This window comes from Motacilla alba, chromosome 14, assembly GCF_015832195.1.
Source record: "Motacilla alba alba isolate MOTALB_02 chromosome 14, Motacilla_alba_V1.0_pri, whole genome shotgun sequence".
NCBI lineage: Eukaryota > Metazoa > Chordata > Aves > Passeriformes > Motacillidae > Motacilla > Motacilla alba.
The window spans coordinates 2,720,177-2,739,193 of NC_052029.1; the positions used below are offsets into that span (position 1 = coordinate 2,720,177).

At 56.3% G+C, this 19,017-nt stretch overlaps 3 protein-coding genes across 3 annotated transcripts; 2 read left to right on the top strand and 1 right to left on the bottom strand.

Annotated features, from left to right (window-relative positions):
• Positions 1-149: 149 nt before the first annotated feature.
• C14H7orf26 (chromosome 14 C7orf26 homolog) lies at positions 150-8,200 on the bottom strand. The gene is made up of 6 exons (XM_038150905.1): positions 7,979-8,200; positions 6,909-7,130; positions 5,464-5,629; positions 3,255-3,782; positions 1,413-1,452; positions 150-864 (listed from the first exon to the last, which is right to left on the bottom strand). Exons 1-6 carry the CDS (start codon positions 8,168-8,170, stop codon positions 675-677), a joined length of 1,338 nt encoding a protein of 445 aa, XP_038006833.1. The 5' UTR covers positions 8,171-8,200; the 3' UTR covers positions 150-674.
• A 2,654-nt stretch (positions 8,201-10,854) lies between these two features.
• Positions 10,855-14,128, top strand: LOC119707133 (deoxyribonuclease-1-like). The gene is made up of 8 exons (XM_038151672.1): positions 10,855-11,038; positions 11,542-11,630; positions 11,786-11,869; positions 11,994-12,109; positions 12,870-12,982; positions 13,268-13,422; positions 13,503-13,599; positions 13,896-14,128. The coding sequence occupies exons 1-8, from the start codon at positions 10,892-10,894 to the stop codon at positions 13,947-13,949; spliced, it is 855 nt and encodes a 284-aa protein (XP_038007600.1). The 5' UTR covers positions 10,855-10,891; the 3' UTR covers positions 13,950-14,128.
• A 1,115-nt stretch (positions 14,129-15,243) lies between these two features.
• Positions 15,244-18,862, top strand: LOC119707134 (deoxyribonuclease-1-like 2). The gene is made up of 8 exons (XM_038151673.1): positions 15,244-15,790; positions 16,086-16,174; positions 17,170-17,253; positions 17,370-17,470; positions 17,545-17,657; positions 17,872-18,026; positions 18,139-18,235; positions 18,734-18,862. The coding sequence occupies exons 1-8, from the start codon at positions 15,644-15,646 to the stop codon at positions 18,782-18,784; spliced, it is 837 nt and encodes a 278-aa protein (XP_038007601.1). The 5' UTR covers positions 15,244-15,643; the 3' UTR covers positions 18,785-18,862.
• The last annotated feature ends 155 nt before the right edge of the window (positions 18,863-19,017 follow it).

The window sequence follows — 19,017 nt, forward strand, 5'->3', positions numbered from 1 at the left end:
TTCTCAAGAAGCACTGAGCGAGGTGTGCACAGGGCATTTCCCCAGCAGGGAGGTCGATAGGTCACTGCAGCCCCAGATGGGTTTTGTCCCCTCCCCAGCACAGGCCTGACAAGTTGGACCTTCTAATCACTGGAAAGAGAAGAATCCAATCGTTTGAAATTGTTCTAATTCTTCGAAAAAGAAAGCAGCAGATTTCTGCTTCTTAAATTGTTTCCTTTAATAGGAAGTGCTGCTTTACTCTACCTTGTGCTTCAGAAACAAACGTTTGCCTTCCAAAAATATACAGTGTACACATCCTCTGTAGCTATAGATACAAACATTTACAAAGAAACAAGCAGGCTGGAGTGGAATAGCTTGGAAAAAAAATCACACGAGGCTTTCCCTTCTGGCCCTCCCACAGCCAGAGCAGCAGGGCTCACCCTGCTGGAAACAGCTCCGGGCTGCTGCAAAACACCGCGGAGGAATGGATGTCTTCCACACGCCGCAGAGCTTTGGAATGGATGTTGCCCGTTCCCATCCCCTCCTTTCGTCCCGGGATCTGCCTCGGGATCTGCATCCCACGCCCGGCCCCAGCGCGGCCCGGGGGCGCGGGCGGAGCTCGGCTTCCCTCCCCAGAGGAAAAGGCGCTTCCCAGGCGCGGGGGTTTTGTCTCTGGGGCCTCCCGGCACTCGGGGCTAGCGGATGGGCCGGTACGGGAAGGGCACTCCCGGGAGGAAGGTCTGCACGGGGTGCGCGGGCAGCGCGGGGTGCGCGGGCAGCGCGGGGTAGCCCAGCGGAGGGGTGTGGATGTGCGGGTAGAATCCTGGGGGCAGAGCCCCGTGCGTCGGCTGCTGCACCGGGCCTGAAATCACCAGCTGGAGCAGGCTGCGGAAAGAAATTCAGACAGGAGGGAGAAGATTAGAGGAGCTTTTGTCTTTGGTCTAAGGACAATTCACATCCAACTCACAGCGCTGCTGAGAGCCAGGAGAACAGTGACACAACTCAGTTCTTTACAGCTTCCAGGAGACTTTGTCTCCCCTTCCCTCCCCTTTTTAAAAGCCCTGCTCTTTTTGGGAAAAGGCAAGAAGCAATTGCAAAGGCAAGAGCTTAGAGTCAGATAAAACCAGTGGGGAATTAGAGATGGGACAATATAGGGATAGGTTCCTGGCTGGAATTTCATTTCCCTTTCCTGTGCCTTGGTTCTAACACACACTGGAAAGATCCCGCGCAGGTGGGAGCACTGATGCCCCTTTCTGTCAGGAATCCAGGGAAGAAGCAGCCAGCACTGTGCCACCTTCATCCTTGGGCTAAAGTGCACGTGAATAAAGGCCAAATTCCACAAGGACAGACTTTTAGAGGAGATTTTGTCTCAGCAGCCCTTGAGTGTCTTGGAACATGCATCAAAGCCAACACGGCTGCAAAAAGTCTCTTACTTGTTGTGTGGTAGCCGGGAGCACACAGTCCTCAAGTCATCTGAAAGAGGACACGAGATTAACAGTAAGGATAAAGCAGAAATTAGAGTGGTTTTCTGTTGTATTGCTCTAAACGGATTCTTACAGTTTTCCTCTCTGCTGTCCTTTCCAGGAAGGTCAGATCACTGAATAATCATTAATTTTACTGATTAATTGCTGATTACCGAATCTGTCAGTAATCTGTCATCAGTCAACAGGAGACCCAGAATCCCTCTCTCAGGCCCAAAACCTTCCTAGGAGAGAAAATGTTTATCCATTTCACCAACTCTCCCCACCAGCCCTTTCATTGTTATTTATGTTTGATATTAAAGAGAGGTAGATTGTTATTTATGTTTGATACTTAAGAGAGGTAGATTGTTATATATGTTTGACATTTAAGAGAGGTAGATTGTTATATATGTTTGATATTAAAGAGAGGTAGATTGTTATATATGTTTGACATTTAAGAGAGGTAGATTGTTATATATGTTTGATATTTAAGAGAGGTAAGCCTTAGGATGGATTTTGCAATACCAATACAGCAACAAGAAGTATCTGAGACACAGGAAGCACAAGGTGTGACTCTGCCCAGTACCTGTTTTGTTTTGGTTTTGGGTTTTTGAACCATTGCTGCTGTAAAGAATGGGTTGGGGTTTTCTTGCTGGAATCTATCAACTAGAAATTGCACCTTTTTACCACCTCCAAACTTCTGCTAAAGCAGAATAGCTAGAACCAAGGAATTTAACAACATATCCCATTGATAAAGTGTTTTCAGGAATGGCTTGAGAACAAACTCCTGCCTTTGCAGACACACACAACCCCAAAACACTGAAATATCTGGTATTTCAGCAGCCCCTTACACTGAACTACCTTCCACAGAAAGAGCAAGTGCTCAGAATGTTCCAGCTAAGAACAAACTGAAACAGCTGAAATCAGCCCTCAGATCAAAAACCTCTGATTTCTCTTTGTTCTTATAACACTCAGAGTTACTTTATAAAAGATGAGGAAGAACAGTGAAATTTGACCAGCAGCACTGGTTCAGCCAGGACAAAAGCATCAGATCCCTTCTTGGGCAGAGGCAGTTGTGGTCTGCACTTAATGTCCCAGCTGCTGGAGAGCTGCAAGCCCTCTGGTATAACCTAAAATTGTCTGGTTTTAAGAGAATATCACAAGAAAAGAGTCTGTGTGGCTGACCCTGCCCTGTGTTGGGCCACTTCCCTTTTATCTCTCTGCATGTCTTTTGGAAAGAACTGGCTTTGGAGACAGGAAAGCCAGACAAAAGCCATGCTAGCAGCCCTTTCTGACTGGGTTTAGCTGAATTTGGACACCCTGTAATGGGGTCTCATTATAGGTGAGCTGAAGTCCCAGAAGCTTCAGTTGAAGAGGTATTATTTGCTTTTCAAATTCTTTGTCTAGCACTCCCACCCAGGGGTTTATGTGCTTCATGGCCTCTCCTCCAGCAGGCAGACTCAAGAAAATCAAACAGTGCTTTTTAAATAGCTACAGGCAGTTCTGAAGGGAACAAAGTGTCCCCATGCCAGACACCCAGACACAAGCCCTGGTGCACAGTGCAGGGCTGTGGATCAGTCCCCACTCTGCAAAGCAATGCCTGACCCACGCACAGCAGTGATCTCTCCTTTGTTACTGTCCATCCAGCTATTGTTCCCGAACTATTTTGTGCACTATCACTTTCTAATGGGGCAAATTACTAATTATGTTGTGAACACCTTGATCTTTACTTCCCTCACACCGAAACTGCCTCTTACAACTTCTGGAGGAGAAGAATCCCGTGCCAGGTCTCTGCCAGCCCCACAGACAACTCACCTCTGGTGCACAGGAGAGCTCCTGATGCCATGGCCACTTGCAAAGCCTGAGCCAGCCTGTCCAGAGCAAGTTCAATCTCTTTGGATGCATTGAGAGGATTGAGTTCATCAGACAGTCTGTTAATGTCCTCCACCAGAGGGACCACGTGGTCAAAGGGTACCAGCCCCAGGCGCCCATAAAGGTTTTTCTCTGTTAAATGCCCCTGGAGCATCATGAGAACCTGCAGGACACTCAGATGCAGCTTGGAATAAAGCTGGTGGCAATCCCTGTCTTCTCCTGAAGCCGAGTCCTTGGCAATTTTGCTGGGAGCGTGTCCATTGGAGAGAGAGGCTTTCTTCTTCCTGGTGTAGGCCAGCGGAGCCTTGACGCACCAGCGGATGAGGCCGGTGAGCGGGGTGAGCTCCAGGAAGCCCATGGGCAGGTTGGCTGCGATGGGAGTGTTCAGGAAGGTGATGAGGATCAGGCGAGGGTCCTCAAAGATCCAGGAGACAATCAGCTCCAGCAGGTCTGAGGGAGGGATGAGGTCATCTGGGGATAGGAGAGTTAATGTTGGGTAAGCTGAGCCTTTGTTACTTTATTTATTACTTTAATTCAGGTTCTAATTAGTCTCTCACACACCCCCATCCTACACTGTCCCAATTACAATTTCTGAACCCCCCCAGTTCTGCTGTTTTTCCCAAGACACCAAAGGTAGGCTGTTCCAGGGAAGACCCAACCATGTTCCTCTCACCTTCCCCACCAATTCCAGAGACATCAAACACTGATATTTATCCCCTTTCCCAGCAAAGATTCTCTTGTCATTTTCTTCTCTGCCACCCATCACCTGCTCAATTTTTCCCTAATTAAGGTCTCCATTTATCCCATGCCACAGGAAGTACAGTGGGCAAGGGAAATAGGAAAAGCTTGTTGGGTGAAGAGAAGGAAGTGCCAATAACTCAACTCATTTATTTTAATACTTACATGCCTAAACAAACGTGTCTTGTGGAAAAACACAATGCAACAACACAATTACATGACATATAAAGGATTACAAGATTATGTAAAGCTTCAGGTGAGAAGTGAAAGACGGTCGTGAACTTGACTGCAGACAAGAGAAACCCTGACACATCATCCTGTCACAGGGGGAATGCTGCACTGGAAGAGCAGCTCCCTTTTCTTGTGTCACCAAAAACATCTCAAATAAACTAAGGAATTAAAAAATTACTTCCTATGACTCAAGTTATTTCCTTTCTGACATGTCTCTCTGACATGATGATGGGATATAAAATATGCTCTGAGCTCTACCAAATACCTTCTAAAAACAACACAAAGGCTACGCCTGAACCTCTCTTTCACTCTCAGTAATGCCAAGCTGTTTATTTGGAGAGGAGTGTGCAAAGCATTTCCTTTATCAATAATAACATTTGCTCCTCTGAATTACAGGTGGTGTTGGTATTTAGTGTATGGTTGTTCTCTGGTCTTCCATGAGCTTTCTGTGGCTGAGTAGAGCTAAACCAATCTTATTTTAGACACCTACAAGTGTCTGAGCAACAGCCTGAGGCAGGCTGTGCTGCTGGCAGGTCACACAGTTAAAGAGTGCACTGGGATTATGCTGATTGTGTTTCTCACCGCTGCTCCACAGAAATCCTGCTCCAGCCTGCCAACATTCAGAACTTGTTTCTCCCCTTTTTGGAAGGGATTAGACTGACAGGCAGCCCTGAGTCTCTCTCAGGGCTGACTCAGCCCAGACAGATCAACTTTCACTCCCAGAGCTGCGCAGTCAACAAGGTCCCATATCCTTTGCCCTCTGTGGAGGACAACGCCCTTTGTGTCAGGTGTTCCTGGCTGCTTCTCCAGCAAAGACTCTCCCTTGTTTCCCAGAGAGGCTGTGGACTCCAAATCCCTGGCAGTGTCCAAGGCCAGGTTGGACAGGGCTTGGAGTAACCTGGTCTAGTGGAAGGTGTTCCTGCCCGTGGCAGGGGGTGGAACGAGCTGAGCTTTAAGGTCCATTCCAACCCAAACCAGGCTGGAATTCTAAGTCGGCCCCAGAGTGGTCATTTTCATTCTCACCCCAGTGCCAGACGAGGCAACAGCCACACCCCAGAGCTTCCTCGGGCAATAATTACAAGGTAACACCTCTTTAGGATTCGAGCAGTTACATCTCTTGCAACAGTTCATTCGTGGAGCAGGATGCTGCGCCTCTCACTTGGAAAGATGCACTTTTTTTTACCTGAAGAGAGGTCGTAGAGAGCCGTGACTGATGTGATGAACTGGCAGCAGAAGCGAGGGCTGGCAGTGAAGATCTGCTTCAGGGTCTGGATGGAGCCTGGCACCAGGTTGCAGTAGTCATCCACCAGGGCTCGGGCCAGCCTCACACAGAACACGGCTGGGGTCCTCTGCAGGGACAGCACACAGAGGACACCACATCAGACCTGCCACGGGCTGCTTCAAGCGCTGGGTCCCCACCTGCCCCACGTGGCACTGCCTTGCTGCGGTTGCTCTCTCTCAGCACATCAAACACCCGCTCTCTCAGAAATAAAATCACTGTATTGCAATATCAAAATAGATGGTGATACCTTGAGTTTACAGTATCTGGGGCTTAAAACGGAAACCTTTTAGATCAATATTTTGACTTAGAGAGGTTTCTTTAACTACTTCAGCAACATTTCTTCCCCGAGAGGGCAGTGAGACCCTGCACAAGTTGCCCAGAGAAGCTGTGGCTTCTCCAACCTGGTCTAGAAGTGTTCACGGCCACACTGGACAGGGCTTGGAATAACCTGGGATAGTGGAAGGTGTCTCTGCAGGGAGTGGAATGGGACGAGCTTTAAGATCCCTTCCATCACAAACCACTCTGTGATTCCATGATTCTAACACAGGTCTGTAGTTCAACGGGTTCAGTTGCCATGCCTGATATTTTTGATGTGGAAAATATTCTGTGGAATCCTCACGTCACTTAAAAGCTGCCATCTGAAATAAAAATACACCTTGTCCTGCTATCCAGGTTATATCCCATCCTGCCCTCCCAAAGGCTCACCATGTGGGAGAAAAGGGACCTCTGCCTCCTCCCACCTTCCTGCTCTTGCCCCTGTGTCAGCTGTGACTCCTGCCCATCCCACAAGGGCAGCAGGAACAAAGGTGCACTTCCCAAAGCCCACAGGGGGGAATCTCAGTGGGAAAGGAGAAGACAGAGGAGATCTCCAAGCTACTGCATTCACAGAAGACAGACACAGGTATTTTGTGCCCAAATTTCAAGACAGGGGTTTGCCTCCTCCAGACACAAACCTGCACATCAGGAAGGGTTTATTTCCCAACTTCAGAGTCAGCTTCTTCAGGCAACATGAGCATAACTGCCAAGGTTTGCTCCCTGCTTTGGTCAAACCCTCCACTGAGCCCTTTCAATATGCAGGGTTTGGGGGGGATTATTAAAACTTTCACCGACAGTAAACAAACCCCACCCAAACAATTTTTTCCTTCCAGTGCAGCACATGAATGGATTGGAAAAGCTCTCCCTGATGGCAGAGCACAGGAAGGGGCACGAGCACAGACATGGGGGCAGCTGGAACTGCCAGGGAGGAGCAGCTGACTGTGACCAGCTGTGCCCCAGTTCACTGTGCCCACCCTGGAGCACGCCCTGACCCCTTCCCCCAGGCAGCCCTGCCTGCACAGGAGCTGTACCTGCAGCCAGAAGGCAGCACACTCCAGCACAGGAACTCTGCAGACAGCCACTGCCATGGAGACCAGCTTCCCCAGCAGAGCCATCCTGCTGTCATCTGCCTTGTTCCCCTGGGGGCTGAAGAGAGATGAAAAGATGACCTGCCGGACTGAATCCTTGGTCTGCTCTTGGAAATAATTGCACATGATCTCAAGGAGCTGAAGTTCCTGAAGTGGGGTCAGTCTCTGAAAGAAAACAAAAGCAAAGCTGTAAAATACACTGAGCCTCTTGAAGGACCACGAACCAAGTGAAAACACAGGAACAGCAAAGGCTGAGAGCTTCCCTGTGGGCTGAGGGACTCAATCTTTATGCACAGCACACACATTCAAGCTTCCTGAAGCACCAGTGCATTTATGTGGTGACACTGAAGAGCTCCAGGTTTCATCTGAACACCTGGATATCCAAAGCTGATGCTTGCTGCACTTGCAAGTGCTGCCCACCAAGTGAGAGATGAGACTGACATTGCTGGGGGGAAATATTTCCTCCCTCTGCAAACAGGAGCACTGAGGACACTGCAGGCCAGCTGGGGGGCAGAGCTGGCCTCGGCAGCACTGAGGGCTGCAGGGCCACGTACCCCAACACTCACCAGCAGCTGTGGCTTCTCACTGCCCATCTCTGAGCCCCAGCTCCATCCCAAGCCCACCCAAAAACCCTGGCAGGGCCCAGCTGCAGCACTCCGGGGCTGTGGGCAGTCCCCAGGGCCCCCGCCACACCTCCTCGGGCCCGAAATCCTGGGCAACCCATCAGGGACTGGCCAGCAGCCCCCTCCCTGCCAAAAAACCTCAGTCACCAGCACCCCCGGGACCCCGTGCTGTCGTCTTGGGGCCTCAGCCCCCAGTAACAGAGCCTCAGAGACCCAGAGCTGCCCATCTGAGCCCTCAGCCCCCAGCAGCAGCCCGCGCCGGAGGGAGCTGTCCTGTTCTGAGGCCTCAGGCTCCAGCAGGGATCCTGTCCCGAGCTCCTGGGCCTGCCCTCGTGTGTCCCCTGCGCCCACCGGGCCCGTCCCGCCCCGCCCGGGCTGTCCGCGCCGCACCTTGGGCGGCGCTCCGCGCTCCTTGGGGACCTGGAAGAGGAACTCCTCCAGCAGATCCGTGGGGCCCTTGTCCACGAGCGGCAGCGGCGAGTTCTGCAGCTGGCTGCTGAAGTAGATGTCCAGGTGGTAGAGCACCTCCTTGGCGGCGCTCAGCGCGTCCCGCCGCAGCAGCGAGTGCCGGATGTCGCTCATGGCCCCGGTCCCGCTCCCGGTCCCGCTCCCGGCTCCGCTCCCGGCCCCGCTCGGCGCGGCCTCCCCTCGGCGGCGCGGACGGGCGGGCGCTACGGCGGCCCGGGCGGGACAAAAACGGTCACGCGCTGCCGCCGCCGGCAGCGCCCCCTGGCGGGCCCGCCCGCGGGGGTAACGGGAGGCTCGGCCGTGAGGGAACCGGGCCCGGGATGGGCGGGGGGCTCCTGGGCACGGCGGGCAGCTTGCCCTGGGGGACTGAGACAGGCGGTCCCAACCCTGGGAGGAGCCCGGCCCTGAGGGGGTCTTGGCTCTGGAGGGATCTTGGCCCCGGGGGCTGGCGCTGGGGTTGAGTCAGGGGTCCCAGCATGGAGGGGTCTGGGCGTGGGGGATGTCGGCCCTGGGGGTGCTCCTTGGGCTGACTCAGGGGCTCCTGGCCTGGGAGACAACTGGCCCTGGGCGGGTCTTGGCCCTGGGCTTAGCTCTGGGGGTGGTATCGGCCCTGAGGGTGATCCAGCCCCGGGGGTGTTGGCATGAAAGGCGTCTGATCTTTGTGGGGTCTTGGCCCAGAAGTGGTGTTAAGCCCTGGGACTCTACTTTGAGGGGGTCTGGGTGAGACAGGATCTGGGGGGACCTTGGCTCAGGAGGGTCTTGTTCCTGACCTGAAGAGGGATTGACCCTGGAGGGTTTGGCTCGGGAAACCTGGCCCTGGGTCCAACCTGGGGAGCCTGTTGGGGGGGTCTAGGTCCAGCCCTGATCCCACTGTGGGGAGCAGCCCTTCTCTGGAGGGTGCCTGGCTCCAGGGGAGAGGCTGGCAGGGCCCCCCAGCCCCATAAGGATCACCGCACACCGCAGGGGCTCTCCTGGGAAACATGGCAGCTGCCTTTGGAGGCAGGGACATCAGCCAAGGCCTCTGGAACAGCGCTGTGTGAGCTGTGGGAGTGGCTGGGGTGGAGGGCTGCCACCCCCCAGTGCTGCATGACCCTCCCAGGGACAGGGCCCGAGGCAGGTGACCTCCTGGGGAGGGTCTGGGAATGGGCACCATGGCAGGGATTTGTCATTCTTTTGGGACTTCTGGCTTCACACCCAAAGACCACACTGGGGTGGCTCCTGCTGGCCCCTGCACACTCATAACTTGTTGGAAATGCTTGTTGGGTGCTGGATGGGAATGATTCGTGTTGGTGAAATAAACATTTTTGAAGAGAATTTGTATCTGGTGATGAGTGAGAGTTGCCCATGCCACATATTGGGAAGCTACTGATCCCCACAAGAGATCTCTGACATTCATTCCACCTTGCAGAGCTCTTGTTGGCATTTTAATCCCTTCTCGGCCTTACCTGTGGTGGGAGGCATTGGCAGAGGTTGAAAGAGTTCTTTTTTCACTGAGCAGACCTTTGCTTCCGTGAAAAATGCCATATGGAGCCTGCGGCCTCACATGATCCTTGGCTGGGCAACCACCTGGCAAGGAGAGAGTGTCCCTCTCCATAAATGCAGGTGCAGATCCCTCCCCCTGCAGAGTCCTTGGACGACATCAAAGGTAGGTCCTGCTCTCCTCTCTTCCCACACCCCCAGGAGCTTCCCTTGACAGTGCCACCTCCTCCAGCTCAATTCTACCACAACGCTCTGCTGGGCCAAACCTGGGTGCAGCTGGTGGGTGAATATGTCCCTTGTGGGTGCCTGTGCCTGGGAGGTTCGGAGGCTGCTGTGCTCTCCTGGACTGAGGAGGATTTATGGGGCTTTGGGCAATTTTTGGCATGACCAAATCATGGCATTGCCAGATGGCTGCGGTATCAGCTGAAGGGACTGTGCTGTTAGAGGGAAGAGTTTGGAGCAAGTGGGAAAAGTGAGGATTTAACTAGAGCAGCTGCCCCAGAAGGAAAAGTGAGCCTGAGGCCAGCAAATCCTTCCTCAGGCTCAGATTTGGTGTGCCAAAAGCTGGAGCATTTGCCTGCCCTCTCAGCCCATTTACCAGGCTCTGGGTGAGCTCAGGCACTCAGGAACCCAGGCTTGGGCAGGGCTCAGGGCTCAGATCCCTCACGCTGGTGAAATATTACCCCAAGGCAGTCGAGTGCCACGGGAAATACTTCCCAAATGCCTTCCCCGTGGGTGGGAGCTGCAGCGCTGCCTCTGCAGAGAGTCCTGAAGGAGCCAGCTGGGTGAGGGTGGGCAGGGGCGCTGCTGGGGGATGGGGGCAGGGGACGGGCAGGTTACCCCAGGTGAGGATGCTCCTGGCAGTGAGGAAGGTGGGGAGGGGTGTCAGGGAGGATCTATCCCTTGCTCTGTCCCAGCACAGCTGCTGTCTTTGGTCTTTGGGGTCTCTGGCACTGATCCAGGGAAAGGTGGGAGAGGCACAAGCCAAGAGATTTTGGGGTCCCTGGCCACTGCTACCAATCCCAGGCCAGAAGAGGTGTCCAGGCTGAGCTCTTCCTCCTGGGGAATGAGGAAGTGACTGCTCTGTGTCACCACCAAATGGCATTTACTTGCTGGCCAGGGAATTTTCCACTCCAGCCTTGTGAGTGACATGGCCTCCTTCCAGTAGGGACAGGTAGGATGAGGCCCCATGAAACAGAGGTACAATCCCTGCATCCTGGTGGTCCCTTTAAAAAACAGATGCCTCCCAGTATGAAACCAGTATGGCCAGTGGGAATACCCTGGTCACCCCTATTGCCTGTCCCAAATCCCTCTCTCAGCCAGGAGGGCTGAGCCCCTCCTGCACCTCTGCACAGGATGGCAGCCTCGAGGCTGGTGCTGTCGCTGCTGGCCGCAGCTCTCCTGCTGCACGTGGCTACCACGCTGAAGATTGGTGCCTTCAACATCAGAGCGTTTGGGGACACCAAGATGTCCAACCAGACCATCGCAAACATCATCGTCTCTGTGAGTGGGGGACGAGCAGGCCTGGACATGCTCTGCGCTCTGGGATGCAGCCAGCTTGGGCAATGGGACACCTGCTTCCTACATCCATCCATCCATCCATCCATCCACCCATCCATCCATCCATCCATCCATCATCCATCCATCCATCCATCCATCCATCCATCCATCCATCCATCCCTTCATCTCCCCACACATCTGCTCTTCCCCCGTCACCATCTCCCACCTCAGGCCATCTCCAGCCCTGCTGGTCCCCAGTCAAGGCCGGGTGAATTTGATGCTGCCCAGGTTCCTCCCCTGGAGCAGCTGCTGGGTGGTGAGTGCTGGACACACAGGGCCCTTCCAAGCCAGAGCACACCAGCACAGGAATGCCCTCCCTGGCGCTGAGGTCCCTGCTGCCCTCCCACTGCCGGCCTGGGAGCCTTTGCAGCCCAGAACGGGCAACCGCAGGTGCCTCCAGAGCAGCTCCTGGCCAGGGGAGAGCAGCTCTGAGCTTGTCCCCTCAGATCCTGTCGGAGTACGACATCGTTCTGGTGCAGGAGGTCCGGGATGCCGACCTGAGTGCCGTGAATGACCTCATGGACCAGCTCAACAGGTGACCCCAACGGCTTGGTGTGGGAGTGACTGCAAAGGGGATTCTGGGATGGATTCCAGCCACGCCAGGGCACCTCTGGCTCAGCTGGAAAGAGCCTGGTTGATGCTGGGAAGCACCAGGAGCCTCCTCTCACCCTCTCCATAACTTGCTCCCAGTGCTGGGAAGCACCCATACGACTTTTTGGTCAGCGTCCCCCTGGGTCGGGGCACCTACAAGGAGCAGTACCTCTTCATCTACAGGTAAGGGATGCTGCCAGGTGTCACCTGCTGCCCTCCCCAGCAGCCCCCAAAGGGGATGGGTACCTTTGGGGGCCCGGGCTGTGGCAGGAGCAGTGCTGGGGGCTGCCCTGCTCTCCTCCCTCAGGTCAGACATGGTCTCCGTGCTGGGAAGCTACTACTATGATGATGGCTGCGAACCCTGTGGGACCGACACCTTCAGCAGGGAGCCCTTCATTGTGAAGTTCTCCTCACCCACCACGCGTGAGCAAGAGGACCCTGGGGGATGCCCAAACCTGGCACAGGGTCCCCTCCACACAGGGCTGAGCCCAGAGCTGTGCCTGCCAAGCATAGGGGCGTTGCAATCCTTCACCAGGGTCCCACCCATGGATGCCCAGGGGTCCTATGTCCCTGCCCAGCATGGCCAGCAACGCCTGCTGCTTCCCACCATGTGCCATCTCCTACCAATCACCTGCCATCTCCCACTATGAGTTCTCTCCAGCTGTGGGCCATCTCACATCTCCAGCTGCTTCCCACCATGTCCTACACCCCATTATGTGCTACATCCCATTTTGTGCTACCTCCCATCTTGTGTCCTATCCCAACATCTACTTCCTCTGGCTGGGTGCCATCTCCTATCACCTGTCATCCCCCATCCCTTGTATCTCCCATCATGTCCCATTTCCCACTTTGTTCCACTGCCTACCCCCATGCCATCACCTCCACCTCCTGGGAACCTCCTCAGGGCACACACACCATCCCATCTCCTGCCCAAAACCATATTGGCTTGCAAATGCTGATGGGAAACAAGCAGCAAACCCCAAACAATGCACAAAGGCATGCAGCTCCCCACTGGAATTTCCAGTCAGAGGGACAGGCAGAGCACCAAACTCAACACACCCTTTCCCTTCAAGTGCTTTTCCTGGCCAGTGGCTGGGGCTTGGCCTGGGGTGGTTGCCTGGGGTTCCCATTCCCTGCTCAGGGGCTGCAACAAGCCAGGGGCTGATGGTCAGCTGTCCTGCAGAGGTGCAGGAGTTCGTGTTGGTGCCTCTGCATTCGGAGCCCAGCCACGCAGCAAAGGAGATCGATGCGCTCTACGACGTCTACTCCGATGTCATCAACAAGTGGGGGACTAACGTAAGCAGCGTTGGGGAGCTTGGCTCCTCCACAGGGCAGCCAGGTGGGCAGGAGGGATGGACGTGTCCCACAGGAGGCCTCTTGTACCCATCAGAGCAGGTGCCACCCCGGCAGTCTCCAGGAAGGGAGCTGCTGGATGGCCCTCCTGCCATTCCTGGGGGCTTCTCCCTGCACACTGGGTCACCTCCGGGGGGTTTGTAGATTGAGAAATCTCCCTTAAGATTTTAGGGAGCCCTTGCTGCCCTGTAAGGTGAGTGGGCAGGGACTCAGTGCTCTGCCCTGCAGGACATGATCTTGCTGGGTGATTTCAATGCTGACTGCTCCTACGTGACCAGCTCCCAGTGGCCGTCCATCCGCCTGCGCTCCCTGCGCGCCTGCGAGTGGCTCATCCCCGACAGCGCTGACACCACCGTGGCCGACACCGACTGCGCCTACGACCGGTGGGTGCCGTGGCGGGGGGGCACGGGGGGCTGGCATGGGGAGGACTGACGGGCACTATCACCCCCCGATGCCTCGGCAGCATCGTCGCCTGCGGCACCGCCCTGCGCCAAGACATTGAACCTGGCTCCGCCACCATCAACGACTTCCAGAAGAAATTCCACCTCCAGATCAAGGATGTGAGTGAGGGGCTGGGTGAGGCATGAGCCCACCAGCATTGGGATCTTCCCCCTATAGCTCCTGGGAGTGTGGGAGGGCTCCCTGTTCCCAAGGGTGCACCTAAGGGTGGCCTGACCCCAGGTGTTGTACTGAATCAACCCTCCAGATCGAGCATTTTGGGGTACGGTCTAAATTTGGGGGGTTGGAGTGGAGCGTTGGGGTCCCAGCCAGCCATGACAGTGGCAGTGGGTCCAGACGAGCTCAGGGTTTATGAGTTGACTGTGGTCAGGGTGACTGTGCTCTCCCTCACACGCAGGCTTTGGCTGTCAGCGACCACTTCCCAGTGGAGGTGACCCTGGAAGCCCACTGAGCCTGCCCCCACACCAGTGGCTACCAGGACACCTCAGCACACACCTGCATCCCCCGTGGGAGCCCACGCGCCACTGGTGCCAGCCAAGCTGCCCACTGTCTCTGCAAAGAGTCCTTGAGCTCTTGTGGGAGTGTTTTGCTTTCTGCTTCCATTAAAAATGAGCCTTTCCTGCCTCTGCAGCTCTGGAAGGGAGGTCCCTTCAGTATCCCCAGCAGCCCCTGGTGCCCCAGCCCCTGAGCCCCCTGCCAGAGAGACAGGGAGGTCCCCAGGGCTCCTGCCATCAAGAGACCTGCACCCACGGGGTGGTGAGCACTGCTTCCCCCACAGCGGATGGTGGCAAAAGCCGGGACTCTGGGAAGGGGCTGAGGGTCTCCAGCCTTTCCAGGGTGCAGGATGATCTGCTGCCAGCTCACAGGGCCACATCCTGACAGAGCCTGCCTGGCTGCAGGGCTGCTGACAGGGCGCTGACAGGGTGCAGGGAGGACGTGAGTCAGCTCCCAGGGGGCTTGGTGCTTCCCAGGGGGTTTCGGTGCCGACACAGCACCGAGGGACACGGGACTCATCCCGAGACTGGGTGTGAGGATACAAAGCCTGGAGGTGCACATGAGAGCCCAGCAAGTCCTGGCATGAGCAGCTGCCAGAGCCAGCTCCATTGTCATCCTGGGGTGATGCCATGGGCCACGGTGATGCCATGGACTGGCATGGGGAATGCCACCCTCCCAGGGCTACTTTGGGTCACCAGTGGGGCTGTTCTGGGTGACACTGGGGCTGCTGCAGGGGTTTGCAGCCGTCCCCTCTTGCCGTGGCTGGTGGTGCTCACCTGCCTGACCCACACACCGGCCATTTCCTTCTCTCCCCTCTAATTACACTGTCTGAATCACCCAATTAAGGCCAGCACCCTTCACCTCCTGCCTGGCCACCGTGCCCACTCTGTGGTCCAGGTGCCACCCCAGATGGTAGCCCCCCAAGTCCCACATACCATCCAGTCCCACGGGGATGCCCCAGCATTTCCCAGTCTCCCTGTCTGTCCTTTGCTGCGTCAGCACAGGGATGGCTGGGCTGGCCCCACCCTGTCACCCTGTGGGATTTTTGGTTTCCCAATGTGGGAAGGAGCTCAAAGTTATGTCAAAACCCCCAGGGGGTGTCCGACTCATCCTGCTTTGCCGGCACCTCGGCTGGGAATAAAGCCGCCCATCCTGCTGCCGGCAGGGCACAGGTGCTGCGCGTTCAGCCAGGTAAGGACGGCTCCGGGCTCAGCGCCTTCGACTGCAACCAGGTGGGACTGGGATGAACTGGGATGAACTGGGATGAGGCTCCTTACCCCAGCAGTGGGGGCTGGGGTGAAGTTTAGGGATGTGGAACAACCTGGGGTGCCTGGAATGCTGGCAGTGGTGGATGGGGCTGGTGGGCAGTGAAGATATCCTGGTGGGGGAGTGGAGCTGGGTGATCCCTGGAGCTGGAAGAGGCAGAGTCACAGCGGTGAGACAGGATTTATCTTCTGGGAGGGCTGAGCTGGCAGACTGCCCACACCAGCTCTGCAACCTGCTCTGGGCAATGCCTACCGTGACACACTGTCACACACCAGGACTTTGGAAGAATCTAGATGTTTTTTTCCTCTACCCCAAACTCAAAATAGTGTTCCGAGTTCATCTCCCATCCCTGCACCCCTGTGACCCAGCATCAATCCCAGAAACATGGGGACCGTGACACTGGAATTGTCCCTGCTGGCTGTGGCTCTCCTGTGCCCAGCCACTGCCATGCTGCGCATCGGTGCCTTCAACATCCAGTCCTTTGGTGACACCAAGATGTCCAACAAGGAAGTGGCAGAGATCATCATCAATGTGAGTGCAGCCAGTGCACCGTGGGGGTGGGCTGTGTGCTGGGACAGACCCCAACAGGGCTCCTGTGTCAGAGACATGGGGATGTGGCTGAGGATGGGACGGCATCGCAGTGCTGGGGATGGCCTGGGTGGATGAAGGCTTGCTGGGGTGTCAGGCACAACCTACAGTCCCTCTGAGCCCTCCCTGGGGACAGCTGCCCTGGCCCTAAGGGACATGCAAGTCCCCGTGGCGCTGAAGCTGGAGCCAAGTCCCTGACTGGGAGACTGGCCCTGAGCTGTCCCCCTTGGCCTCGCAGGTCCTGCGCCGCTACGACGTGGTGCTGGTGCAGGAGGTGCGCGACTCCGACCTCAGCGCCGTCACCGAGCTCATGGAGCAGCTCAACAGGTACAAGAGGGGCTGGGACTGGGATGGCAGCACCAGCAGGGAAAGCCAGGCTGCCTGAGCAGGAAGAGGCAAAAAAGAGTTATCCATCAACAGAGAGTTTATTTTTGGAAAAAAAAATAGGACATTAGGAGAAACGTGCTGGGGCGAGGAGGAGGCACTGAAAACAACACTGGGAATAACCCAGTGAAGGGAATGGGGATGCAAGTGATACAAATCCCTTCTGACAGCTGTAAGCTCACCAGGGCACGCAGGATGGAAAGGAACTACAGCTTTGGCAAGCTCTGTCTCCAAAATCCAACAGGACAGGGCAGAAGCAAGAGGGGGGAGGAAGAGACAGGCAGACCTTGCACCCCAACACCTTGTGAGTGGCAGGGGGACCCCAGGATGGGCCCAGCAGAGGATGGTGCTTCGAGGGGGGTGGTTCTGGCACCCTAAGAGGAAAAGGGGCTCTATGAGGTGGGCTAAAACTGGCCACAGCAGGGTGGCAGCCCCTCCACCAGCTGCGTGCTGCCCCAGTTTTGGGAGAGGGCACGGCTCGGGACCATGCGGAAGCTGCTGTTGCTGTGCTGAAAGGCAGCTAGTGCTCCTGAGCAGGTGTGCCCAGCCCATGTCCTCACCCCTTCCGTGTCCCCTCCAGCATGGCCACAAAGCAGCCAGGGCAGGGAGGGTGACGCTGGGTGCTGCAGAGCCCCAGGCTGCTCACTGACCTAATTTAGCTCTGCTGCAAATGAAGGTGAGGAATGTCCCTGCAGAGGAAGGGTGGCAGGAGCCGCCCCATGTCATGCTGTGCCCAAGGAGCCACCTGGGGGAGAGGCACTGGGGGCTTCAGAGCTGCTGTACCTCATGTCACCCCACAACCAGGGCACAGTGAACCATGGGGACTCTAGAGCAGGACCGGCTGATGCAAACCATGGGGCCACCCAGCTCCTGGACATGCCAAAGCCAATCCAGGATGGTCCCAGCCACATCATTGTCCTGCCTCTGTGTCTCTGTAGCGCATCCACATCCCAGTATGACTACGAGATCAGCGGCCCCCTGGGACGGGAGAACTACAAGGAGATGTACCTGTTTATCTACAGGTAATGGGGCCGGCAGCCCTGCAGCCTGTGACATGGCATTGCAGGGCCACCAGCACCACGGAGGGGACACAGGGGCCGTGCCAAGTCCCAGGGTCACCATCCTTTTGTTGCCACAGGACAGATGTTGTGTCTGTGGTGGACACCTACCAATATGAGGACCCCCAGGATGTCTTCAGCCGGGAGCCATTCATCCTGAGGGTCTCAGCACCCAGCACCAGTAAGTGGGGGACCAAGTGGCCAGGGGTTGTGGCATGGGGTGGCTGTGGGGCTGACATTCCTCTACCCTGGCAGAGGCGAAGGAGTTTGTGCTGGTGCCCCTGCACTCGGCCCCACATGATGCTGTCGCTGAGATTGATGCGCTCTACGACGTCTACCTGGCCATCATCAACAAGTGGGGGACTGATGTGAGTGTCACCAGCACTGGGGGGGACACAGAGTTTGGGCACTGAGCCCCGGGGACTGTCTGACCGGGACCCTGATTCGAGGCGAGCGCAGCCGGTGCAGGATGGTGGGCTGAGAGCCCTGCTCCTGCCCCGTGACAGGGTGGTCCCTGCCACCCCCATGGGAGGGCTGGCGGCAGGAACAGCCCACCACCCCCATCTGCCATCTCCCCTGCAGAACATGATGTTCCTGGGGGACTTCAATGCCGACTGTTCCTACGTCCAGCCGAGTGACTGGCCATCCATCCGCCTGCGCACCAGCGACATCTTCAAGTGGCTGATCCCCGACAGCGCCGACACCACCGTGGGCAAGTCAGACTGCGCTTATGACAGGTCAGTGCTGCCACCACAGCACCACTGTCCCCTTCCCTGGCACCCCTGCCTGCCCTGCGCTGCCAGCAGGGGCAGGAGTGGCACTCACCATCCACCCACACCTCCCTGGCAGGATCGTGGTGTGTGGCAACAAGCTGAAGAGAAGCATCCTGTCCAACTCAGCTGGTATCTACAATTTCCAGCGCGCTTTCCAGCTGGACCAGGAGGAGGTGAGCCAGGACCACACAGTTGGGGCTCCAGCAGGCACCAAAGCTGAGCTGGCCCAGGCTGCAGGGCTGTCCTTGTCTCTTTGAGGGGCTCAGGGTGACAAGGGACCCAAGGGTGGAAACAGGACAAGGGATTTGGGGTTCCTGCCTGTCCCCACTGGGAAGAGAAGAGATGCACAGGGCTTTTTGTTTTCCATGGGCAGGACTCAAGGTATGGGGTAACCCAAGCCAACTTTCAACAACCCATCACTGGCACAGAGCCCCCAGATGAGACATGGGGGCTTGGAGGGCAGGTGGCCGCCTGCCAGTGCCCACCCCAAGCCACACCTGGCCACCTCTCCATGAGAGCCTTGTGTGTCGAGTGTCTTGGGGCTGGGGACAGTGTGCCTCCTCCAGCAGGCAGAAAGTTCTGGCAGGGCAATTGACTGCCCTGTGAGCCCCAGCAGCAGAGTGAGGGGTGAGTGGCTCACTGAACATCTCCCACCTTTTGCCCTCTTCCAGGCCCTGGCAGTCAGTGACCACTACCCAGTCGAGGTGAAGCTGGCGGCCTGAGCTCCTCCTGCAGCCACAGACCAGGATCCAGCTCCAGCTCCCACCACCAATCCCCATGAAGGTTCCACTCAGCCCCATCCACAAGTCCAGTGCATGGGCTGCCCCAGATCCTGGTCTGGAGAAGGATGGCAGCTGGCTGTGCCCAGACCCCCCAGCCCACCATGAACCAGAGTCTGGGGACGAGCCACCAGCCAGGACACTGTGACCACAGACAAGCCATGGAACAAAGCATC

Coding starts and splice junctions, on each gene's coding strand:
- C14H7orf26 (XM_038150905.1), bottom strand. CDS start 8,170: ATGAGCGACATCCGGCACTCGCTGCTGCGGCGGGACGCGCTGAGCGCC. Junction 3,783..5,463: donor TCTCTACGACCTCTCTTCAG/GTAAAAAAAAGT, acceptor TCCTATCCCCAG/ATGACCTCATCCCTCCCTCA. Junction 865..1,412: donor TCCCGGCTACCACACAACAA/GTAAGAGACTTT, acceptor TTCTTTCCGCAG/CCTGCTCCAGCTGGTGATTT.
- LOC119707133 (XM_038151672.1), top strand. CDS start 10,892: ATGGCAGCCTCGAGGCTGGTGCTGTCGCTGCTGGCCGCAGCTCTCCTG. Junction 11,039..11,541: donor TCGCAAACATCATCGTCTCT/GTGAGTGGGGGA, acceptor TTGTCCCCTCAG/ATCCTGTCGGAGTACGACAT. Junction 13,600..13,895: donor TCCACCTCCAGATCAAGGAT/GTGAGTGAGGGG, acceptor CCTCACACGCAG/GCTTTGGCTGTCAGCGACCA.
- LOC119707134 (XM_038151673.1), top strand. CDS start 15,644: ATGGGGACCGTGACACTGGAATTGTCCCTGCTGGCTGTGGCTCTCCTG. Junction 15,791..16,085: donor TGGCAGAGATCATCATCAAT/GTGAGTGCAGCC, acceptor TTGGCCTCGCAG/GTCCTGCGCCGCTACGACGT. Junction 17,254..17,369: donor ATGTACCTGTTTATCTACAG/GTAATGGGGCCG, acceptor TTGTTGCCACAG/GACAGATGTTGTGTCTGTGG.